Source organism: Ruditapes philippinarum, unplaced genomic scaffold (genome assembly GCF_026571515.1).
Source record: "Ruditapes philippinarum isolate M1 unplaced genomic scaffold, ASM2657151v2 ctg3512_1_1_1_1, whole genome shotgun sequence".
Classification (NCBI taxonomy): Eukaryota; Metazoa; Mollusca; class Bivalvia; order Venerida; family Veneridae; genus Ruditapes; species Ruditapes philippinarum.
In genome coordinates this window covers 134,401-145,187 of record NW_026852143.1, presented here as the reverse complement: position 1 = coordinate 145,187, position 10,787 = coordinate 134,401, and the positions used below count along the sequence as shown (strand labels likewise).

Sequence of the window (10,787 nt, the reverse complement as noted above, 5' to 3'; positions counted from 1 at the left end):
GTTTATGAATTAAATTAAGAATAATTTGACATGCACGGATCATCTGTTAAAAAGTTCTTGTTGATAGAATAGATCTAGGCAAATCTTAAGAAAATGCCTTAACCGTGCAAACATGTCCTTTAGATATAAATTAATAAAAGTTACACTTAAATGTAATGATTTTGTTCAGTTTTCACAGCAATTATCCAAATAAGTAAAGCAGATAATACCATTGTTTTTGTTGTTGTTGTTGTTGTTGTTTTTCTTCTTCTTTATTTTTAACAAAAATATTATTGCGCTTGCTTTTATCATTTATTTTCTTATGAAAATATATTACAATTTACTCAGAAGCGCTATATTTTTATAGTACATGTAATACTGTACTTATCATAAATTTGACGTATGTACATGTATAGGACTTGCCTTTTGATTATTATCGTTTGTTGTTGTTTTATTTATTGGTGTTTTTTGTTGTTTTTTGCAAGTTATATATATCAAGAGTTGACCAAAACTTGCTAACATTTTCTTTCTTTATCTGTGTCAATATACCCCTGCCATGGTATTACAAATTCTGGGTGGTATTGATGGATAGAAAAGAAAAAGATGATGTTTTGGCGCATTCATCCGCCAGACAACCAGTGAGGCGATATATTTACAAAGTTGCCTAGGTGAAATATCAACTCATATCATACTTAGTATATAAACAGATCATGATCACGCTTTTATCTGTTACATCGGCCTTTTTTACGTTATCGTCTTGGGGAAAGTAATTCGTAATAAGCAAACATGAGAGAAATTGTACATCTTCAGGCAGGACAATGTGGAAACCAGATTGGTGCCAGGGTAAGTTATTTGTCATGTACAGTCATAATGATATTTGAAATAAACGTTTTTTTCTAAACTTTTAACACTGCAACTTTGTAACACCAATTTTCATTGTATAATCGTGACGTTTAAGTTAAAGAAATGATATCGGTCTGAGCGGTGTTTATCGGCTATTTAACAGGTTTGGAGTTTTGATGCGTAAGAATTGACCACGATGGCCGTAGGCCCATCTGGTTATTTTTTTGTATCAAAACGACATAATGGAAAAACATTGTAAAAACGGAAAATATCAATAAAAATGCGTTATCATTGTTGTCTTAAAATTTGTGAACTATGTTATTGAGGGAGAAAAAATAACAGCCTCATATACGTATAGTCCCTAACCGGTGTTTATTGGCAGATTAACGCCGTTTATTTCTTCTTTGTGTAAAGGAGTTTTAGAAAAATCTATATACACTGCTGCATTAATTGAAATAATTCCTTAAAAAGAAATTTGCTGTATTATAAATTTGTGACAAAATTTTTGATGTGATAAACGTTGTTTGCGGTTCTGGTTATATAAGATTACCGCAGTTTGAACTTGGCAATATGGCATATCAAAATCTTTGTAACTAATAGTCTGTTTACTTGTCGGTTGAAAACAAATACCAAAAAATTTAGTAAAACTATTTCATGCACATTTAATATCAATGTAATGTGTAACATCTTCTTAAGTAGTTAAAATTGTGACTCGGCTTTTTTTATGATTTGTTCTCAACAAGATCATGTTTCCCGAGCAATAGCCTTTGTATGGTATATAAAGATATAATGTGACATGTTAATAATCTAAGCGTGTCCCAGTCTCGTCGAATGCTTCGTATATGTAAAAAAGCATATTTATCATACACTTATTGAGAGCTTTTTTCTTCTCCTTCTTTGTTTTTGTTTCGTGATCATATTTCGACGATTAATTTATCTCAATGGAATATTTTTGAATAACTTACAAGTAATTACTAAATTCTCTTCAAGTAGGCAACTACTAATCCCATATGATTTCTGAAACAGCGATTAGAGGCACAATGTCCGAGGAGAAATTACTTATCGCTCGAGGTTCGAAGCAGCGACCCCGATGCTCTCCCCACGAAGCTATGATTCGAGAAAAAAGTAAAACATCCATTTACTGGATTGACTTTTAAAACGTTTTCCGTTTCACATTTCATTAAACAAATGCAGATCTATACCAAAATGACTGAATATTATATTTTCAGTTCTGGGAAGTTATCTCAGACGAGCACGGAATTGACCCCACCGGTACATACCACGGGGATTCTGACCTTCAACTTGAGAGAATCAACGTCTACTATAATGAAGCTACCGGTATGTTTTATATATTCAACATTATCACATCTTATAAAGATACATGAAACATATTTAAAAGATCATCAGTGACGAAAATTGTGCATTTTATAAAGTGAGAGTAATACTTCACGTATATGCCAAACACTGTTCAGTCATGATGTTTTCATATTCATATGAGAGGTATAAAAGAAACTGTCTTTGTTATCAAACGTACAATAATTATATAAGTATTCAAATGCTATACATTAATATACACTACACAGGGGATTATTTCTAGCTTGTTTTAAAACTGAGGGCCAAATAATTGTCCAGTGTTCAAAACAGTTTCCCATGTATAACAAATTTGTTTTCTGCATGTATCTGTACTTTCAATTAAAACTTTGCCATTTTAGGCGTTCTTTAAGAAATCGTTTTTCTTCATCTGTATTATTTTGTCACTAATCAAATGAGCATGTTTAGAATAAAAGAGGTAACCATTCAGAATCATTTTGTTTGTTTCAGGTGGTAAATATGTCCCCCGTGCAGTTCTTGTAGATCTGGAGCCTGGAACCATGGACTCCGTAAGGTCCGGACCATTTGGTCAGATTTTCAGACCAGACAACTTTGTCTTCGGACAGAGTGGAGCTGGAAACAACTGGGCCAAAGGTCACTACACAGAGGGAGCTGAGCTTGTTGACTCAGTCCTTGATGTTGTACGAAAAGAATCTGAAAGTTGCGATTGCCTCCAGGGATTCCAACTCACACACTCCCTTGGTGGTGGTACAGGCTCTGGTATGGGAACACTGCTCATCAGCAAGATCCGTGAAGAGTACCCCGATAGGATCATGGAAACTTTCTCTGTTGTCCCCTCTCCTAAGGTATGTTGTCTAGCATTATGTTACCTTCTTATCAATCCCAGTAAATTTTCTTAAAAAGCTGTATACCAATTCCCTTGTTGGGCATTAAACTACACGTCTCTAGATGAGCCAATATATTTCAATAAAATCAAACTTGAGAAAAATGTACATGTACTTAGATTTTAGGAAAAGTAAAAATATTCCAGATTCAAGTAATCATTTACATGTTATGTTCAATTAATGACTAATTTTTCAGTATTTGTAACTATAATTCTACTGCGTTACTTACGCAATAAAGGCTATTTTAGCATATTTTAAATTCTTTTGGTAGTTTACATAGGTTGTAAGGTCCATTGATAATGTGTACATTGTTTCCCTTTGGCTTCTTGACAATATTATTCTTTTAAACACATTTTCAAATTTTTCCTGAACATTAGTGCACATGGGTCTGGAGGCGTAAAGCTTCATATGAACCGGAAGCTTGTTACAATCCTAATAGTAATAAGACGACTGCTATATGCCGCAGTTATTTTAGTCGATCCTTTAACTTCGAATGTCATTTAACCACGACAATTCTACAACTTCATCTATTATTTCAGGTCTCAGACACAGTTGTCGAACCATACAACGCCACATTGTCCGTCCATCAACTTGTAGAGAACACAGATGAGACATTCTGTATCGACAACGAGGCTCTGTATGACATCTGTTTCAGAACCTTGAAGTTGACCACACCCACATACGGTGACTTGAACCATCTCGTATCGGCTACTATGTCCGGTGTAACCACTTGTCTCCGATTCCCTGGTCAGTTGAATGCTGATCTTCGTAAATTGGCCGTCAACATGGTTCCCTTCCCACGTCTTCACTTCTTCATACCAGGTTTCTCACCACTTACCTCACGTGGTAGTCAACAATACAGGGCACTCACTGTACCTGAACTTACTCAGCAAATGTTTGATGCCAAGAACATGATGGCCGCCTGTGACCCACGTCACGGACGTTACCTTACCGTTGCCGCGATGTTCCGTGGTCGTATGTCCATGAAGGAGGTCGATGAACAAATGTTGAACGTCCAGAATAAGAACAGCAGCTACTTCGTTGAATGGATTCCCAACAACGTCAAGACAGCTGTTTGTGATATCCCACCACGTGGTCTCAAGATGGCCGCCACCTTCATTGGTAACAGTACCGCCATCCAAGAATTGTTCAAGCGTATCTCTGAACAGTTCACCGCTATGTTCCGTCGTAAGGCTTTCTTACATTGGTATACTGGTGAAGGTATGGACGAGATGGAGTTTACCGAGGCAGAATCTAACATGAACGACTTGGTCTCTGAATACCAGCAGTACCAAGATGCCACAGCGGAAGAAGAAGGCGAGTTTGAAGAGGAGGAAGACGAAGAAATGCAGACCCCTGCTAAATAATAAACATTTACGAACAAGTTAAATTATTACTTATTTTCGAATTTATGAAAGAAATCAAATTAATTTTTCAATCTATTTAAATCAGAGGATGATAAATATAATTCAACAATTAAAAGATGCAGAATTATATGTTGTTTGTTGATTTTTTTACAATTCAAAGACGTATAACATCACAATGAACTAAGTCATTGCCTGCAAAAACAACGACAAAAAACAAACCAGCCTAACAACATGTTTAAACTTTTAAAGTGCGTATCTGAACACTGCAGTACGATGATTTTAAACAGGTTAGTACGAAGACGACAACGATAAATGTAATTTGACAACCATTCGGTAAAACACGAAAAATGAAAAAAACACACTTAAAATAGACATAACATAACTTACATTGTAAATGACATACGAAAGGACATAATTATTTTAAAATTTTGTTACAATAAACACAAGCTCTATGAAAAAAATGCATGGAACGATACAAAATCGGCAGAATCTAACATGAACGATTTCGTCTCTGAATACCAGCAGTACCAAGATGTCACAGCGGAAGAAGAGGGCGAGTTTGACGAGGAGTAGGAAGATGACAATGGGCCACAGCAAGCAAAGTTAATTGTCTTTCAAAATAACAAACATTTACGAAATAAATAATCACTTACTTGCGAATTTATGAAAGAAATTAAATTAATTTTTAAACCTATTTTAACATGAGGAAAATAAATATCATTCAACGATAAAAGGATGCTGAATATGATGTAGTTTGTAGTATTTCTTAAAATTCAAAGGCGTATAATATCAAATTGAATTAAATTCATTGTCTACTAAAATAAAAATAAAAGCTTAAATATCCATACATTATTACGATGATAGCATACGAAAGGACATCTATATTCCAATAAACGCAAGCTCGATGAAAAAGATATATAACAAAGTTTGTAATACTTCTCTTGCAACATTAACAAAATACATTGATATAATTATAATGCAAAGAGCTATGGTGATTACAATTCTATAAAAACTTTATTGGTTCTTTTTCTTATTAATAGTTACAAATAATGGATAAGTATTGGACAAGTAGCAGCATTTCCAGAAATGCTAGGGATGGCAGCTCAGCAGGGTAATTTGAAAAATATGTATTTACCGAAAAAACAGATCTAAAGCTAATGTTTCTTTTTAAGGGAAATATTGCACCGAGGGAGACTACACATTGGTTAACGTTCGAACATGTAGAAAGTATTTCAATTCTACTATCAAGATAACCCGACAAACACATGGCGGATGGCGTGCCCCGTATAGGTGCCCCTTTTTGGGGTCTTTCTTCGTCCATTTTGTAATCATGTGGTATTTAATTCTCCATTTTAATTGGCTTGGGGCAGGCGATATACGGGTAGAAATGGTCAGACCTTGTTAATTGTATATGTTGCCGTTTAGCAACGGTTTCTATGTAAAAATGATAAACGGTAACGCCAGATAGATGTTTAGAACGTCTCTCCAAATGGTATATGTCCCAAATAATATTGTACATTTTGATACATCTTTTAAAATCTAAAACTAATGAAATATCAAATATCTCGTGTTCTTATTACTGACAAAAAGTCGATGAAAAGTACGATGCTTTCTACTAAGTTCATTTTAAATGATTTATTTTTTTAAGGCTATTAGAACATTATAAATTTTATAAATTATTGAAATACTCCTTTGTAGATATTGTATATAAGGCTTGACATTTAGACAACTTTCAATAGAGAGGGTATGAATACCGAACTATTTTTCATTGATGCCGACGTTCGTCACTGTATTGATAATTATAAATCATCGCCAGGTATGAATACTAATTATCTGAATTAGTGAAAATCAATAAAACAACGTAAATGAAAATACTTGATGCGTGCAGTACTAAAGCCGATCTTTTTACTGATCAATACTTTCATGTAGAGTTCACAAAAACTCTGTACATAGTTGTAATTCGATTTAAAGGTACGTGTACATGGATTTCACACAAAAAAAACAACAATAAAAACACTAACAAAAACAAACAATTTAATAAACAAATAAATAAATGCAACTAACAAAATAAATAAATAGATAAATAAAATAAGAAAGAAAGAGGGAAACAAACATACAAAAAACGTACCAGCAAACATACCAACAAACAAACAAATAATTGTAACTAATATAATAGCAATAAAGAAGAAGAAAAGAAAGAGACCTTTCCATGTTAGTATATACAATGTATATGGATTAAATCATTCAAACCGATCTGTCTATAAAATATATCATAAACGAATTAACATCAAATAGGCTTTCAAAAAAGCTTAAACACACAGACATCGTACTTTAACTTAAAAGTTTAGAAACATCCCTAGTTTTTTAAATCCCTATTTTTTTTTTAGTTTTTCCCTGTATCAGTTTCAACATTGAGATTTAATGATTTGATTATGACTCGGACAAAATATTAACCTGAGAAGGAATTCCACTGACATAAAAAATATGGGCGCTAAAAAGCGGGAAAATGAAACTCGTATTTCTAATTGATTCTGAGCCCAATCTGGATAAAAAAAACGTTTGAACGATTCTTAATATTGAGTCATTCTTCACAGTTACATTTATCACATTGATCAATTATCCACGTGACCAACTGAAATTTCTATAAATATTGTTCAGGCTCAATTCCTCAAAAGAGAGGGACAGTCTTTTATAATTTAGGTACCTTTTATTTTGTACCATAAACAATTTTCATGATCGATTGTGGCCAATCACCATAATAAACGACAAACATTTGAACATATTACTAATTCAACTCGATAGCAAAAAAAAAAGAATAGCATACTGTCACTTTAAAATCATTGTTTTGGAAAAACGAAGCAAGCGAATGTTCTGAAATTTTGCACACAAGTTATTGACTTAGACCTTCATGAAATGGTACATAAATCTCGAAAATATATTCCCAGTCCTTTTCTGTCAACAAAAATCTCAGTATAGGAGTCCCTTTAAAGGATTTTCGTTTCTACGATTTGAATTTTTCATTCATTATTTTGTAAATGTCCACTAGGCAGTCACAGAAACACCACTTTTCTCCTTATAAAGAATAAAATGGTGGTTTCCTAACTTAACTCACGTGGGTCAGGTTAGAGCATTCAGATTACATAATAGTTGTCACAGTTAACTCTGGAAACGGAAACGTTAAGAACATGTCAAATGAATGGCTAAGACTTGCTTCAATCATACTCTGTTATTGTAACTTTCAGGGTTTGTTCAAGTCACAAGACTTGTTTTAAAACTACTCGGTTATTCTGTCGGCGTCTAAATTTATACAGAAATTCAAGCTGTGACTTTAAAAAATGTCATTTTAGCGTTATTTGAGTGTATAAGATCATTGATATATTTTTGTCATTAATTTGTCTGAGTATCCCCTTAAGAAAACCAACAAAGCTACCAGTACCTATAAAGTTTCTATAGGTGATGACCTGGATGGAAAACATAGGGAAGACGAGTTACGGCACATTCTCCCGCTATATGGTCAGCTGAGCGTGAATGTTTATGAAGTTGTCAAGGAGCAGTGAACTCATCTTGTCCCCGCTATATAAACAGATCATTACCACGCCGAGTTCTTTGTGGGCTATAAAAAATTGAACTGGCGTTTCAAGTGCCGTCTTGGGAAAAGTAATTAAATAAAGATGAGAGAAATTGTACATATTCAGGCCGGGCAATGCGGCAACCAGATCGGTGCTAAGGTACGACTCTTTTATATTATTACAATAATATTATATTCCTAAAATTTAACATCAAAACTGCAACTTCGGAAGAATTAGTTCATTTACTAATAGGAAAATTAAAAAGCAGTATTTTACGTTACAACTTACAATAATGCTGTAAAGTTATACTTTAGATTATTGTATCATGCATATCTAATTTATTTATGTTAAGTTGTGTCTGTCTTCTCTGGTAAATAACCTACACAAAGTAATTGTTATAGGAAAACTGAATATTTTATAATACAATATCATCAAGATAAGGAAATTTTCTATAAATCTATATATACAGTTGAGTGACGAAGTTACTGTTATTTTAATTGTTTTGGTAGAATTTCATTAATCTTTCTTTATTCTTATGATATTATCCATATCCAAATAATATACCTAATTAACTCATGAACTCATTAAGTTATCGGTCCCATGTGCAAAATGAATAATATGTAATATACATATATATAAAATTGTTTTGCGTGATATCAAATAACAAATAAAGATAATTTAACGTCCACAAAAATGTTATAAAATGGTACAAATATAATTTGTCGCTTTATATTATTTAATCACTTGAATAACTTTCAGTTCTGGGAAGTGATCTCAGACGAGCATGGAATTGACCCCACCGGTACATACCACGGGGACTCTGACCTTCAACTTGAGAGAATCAACGTCTACTATAATGAAGCCACTGGTATGTTACAAAGTCATTTAAATCCACTTTTGTCTCATAATATATATGGTAAATTTTGAAACTTTAATATCGAGATTCATCCGTGTCAAAACTCTGCGTAGTTAAAGGATAAATAATACTGAAACTAACGTTACTCCGGATTGTATTGACGATAAGCAAAATGTCATAACTTATTACGTTACTATTCATAAAATGAATATTTTCAGGTGGTAAATATGTACCCCGTGCAATTCTTGTTGACCTTGAGCCCGGAACCATGGACTCAGTCAGGTCTGGACCATTTGGTCAAATCTTCAGACCAGACAACTTTGTCTTCGGACAGAGTGGAGCTGGAAACAACTGGGCCAAAGGTCACTACACCGAAGGTGCTGAGCTGGTCGACTCAGTCCTGGATGTTGTAAGAAAAGAATCAGAAAGCTGTGATTGCCTGCAGGGATTCCAACTCACACACTCTCTTGGTGGTGGTACAGGCTCTGGTATGGGAACACTCCTCATCAGCAAGATCCGTGAAGAGTACCCCGACAGGATCATGAACACTTTCTCAGTTGTCCCTTCTCCAAAGGTAAGTATTTTATAGGTTGTGTGTTCGATAAATTGCTTATGACCTTGTTCTCTAATACGTACGATATTCAGATGTACGTAGCAAAGTTATCTTAACTATCATAAATTTATTTAGGTAATTAAATTGAAACATATAATTCCATTAGCAGGAATATATATGAAAATGATAATATAACATGTTCAAGTACATCTTTCTGATACATTTTGTCATTTGCAGGTATCTGACACCGTTGTTGAACCTTACAACGCAACACTCTCAGTTCATCAACTTGTAGAGAACACAGATGAGACATTCTGTATCGACAACGAGGCCCTCTACGACATCTGTTTCAGAACCTTGAAATTGGTCACACCCACATACGGTGACTTGAACCATTTGGTATCGGCTACAATGTCCGGTGTTACCACTTGTCTCCGATTCCCTGGTCAGTTGAACGCAGATCTCCGCAAACTGGCCGTAAATATGGTACCCTTCCCGCGTCTACATTTCTTCATGCCAGGATTCGCACCTCTTACATCACGAGGTAGTCAACAGTACCGGGCACTTACTGTACCTGAACTTACTCAGCAAATGTTTGATGCCAAGAACATGATGGCCGCTTGTGACCCACGTCACGGACGTTACCTTACCGTTGCTGCGATGTTCCGTGGTCGTATGTCCATGAAGGAGGTCGATGAACAAATGTTGAATGTCCAAAATAAGAACAGCAGCTACTTCGTCGAATGGATTCCCAACAACGTCAAGACAGCAGTATGCGATATCCCACCACGTGGTCTCAAGATGGCTGCTACCTTTATTGGAAACAGTACTGCAATCCAGGAGTTGTTCAAGCGTATCTCTGAACAGTTCACCGCTATGTTCCGTCGTAAGGCTTTCTTACATTGGTATACTGGTGAAGGTATGGACGAGATGGAGTTTACCGAGGCAGAATCTAACATGAACGACTTGGTCTCTGAATACCAGCAGTACCAAGATGCCACAGCGGAAGAAGAGGGCGAGTTTGATGAGGAGGAAGACGAAGAAGGGCAGACGCCTAATTAATTGCCTTTCTAAATAACAAACATTTACGAACTAAATTATCACTTTTTTTCGAATTTATGAAAAAAATTAAATTAATATTTCAACGTATTTTAACCAGAGGGAAATAATTATTGTTCAACATTAATAAAAGGATGCAGAATTAGATGTAGTTTGTTGTATTTCTTAAAATTCAAAGACATATAATATCATAATGAAATAAACTCATTGTCTATGAAAATAAACAAAAGTTTAAACAGCTATAAATTATTACGATAATGGCATACGAAAGGATATCTATAGTCCAATAAACGAAAGGTCGATGAAAAAGATAAATAACAAAGTTTGAAATACTTCTTTTGCAAC

At 34.4% G+C, this 10,787-nt stretch overlaps 1 protein-coding gene across 3 annotated transcripts; it reads left to right on the top strand.

The window, feature by feature from the left end:
- The first annotated feature begins 665 nt into the window (after positions 1-665).
- Positions 666-10,587, top strand: LOC132750509 (tubulin beta-4B chain-like). Of its 3 annotated transcripts, none has more exons than XM_060740509.1 (4): positions 666-822; positions 2,052-2,160; positions 2,644-2,999; positions 3,578-4,532. In XM_060740509.1, the coding sequence occupies exons 1-4, from the start codon at positions 766-768 to the stop codon at positions 4,403-4,405; spliced, it is 1,350 nt and encodes a 449-aa protein (XP_060596492.1). In that variant the 5' UTR covers positions 666-765; the 3' UTR covers positions 4,406-4,532. The 3 variants fall into 3 exon arrangements, with proteins under 3 accessions (XP_060596492.1, XP_060596502.1, XP_060596497.1); XM_060740519.1 differs by lacking the exons at positions 2,052-2,160; positions 2,644-2,999; positions 3,578-4,532 and adding exons at positions 8,734-8,842; positions 9,049-9,404; positions 9,621-10,587 and having other exon boundaries at positions 672-822; XM_060740514.1 differs by lacking the exons at positions 666-822; positions 2,052-2,160; positions 2,644-2,999; positions 3,578-4,532 and adding exons at positions 7,975-8,133; positions 8,734-8,842; positions 9,049-9,404; positions 9,621-10,587.
- The last annotated feature ends 200 nt before the right edge of the window (positions 10,588-10,787 follow it).

What these genes read in the sequence shown, in the direction of transcription:
- LOC132750509 (XM_060740509.1), top strand. Translation starts at nt 766, where the DNA reads ATGAGAGAAATTGTACATCTTCAGGCAGGACAATGTGGAAACCAGATT. An exon ending in GAAACCAGATTGGTGCCAGG is followed by an intron (nt 823 to 2,051) that starts GTAAGTTATTTG and finishes TTATATTTTCAG; the next exon opens with TTCTGGGAAGTTATCTCAGA. An exon ending in CTGTTGTCCCCTCTCCTAAG is followed by an intron (nt 3,000 to 3,577) that starts GTATGTTGTCTA and finishes CTATTATTTCAG; the next exon opens with GTCTCAGACACAGTTGTCGA.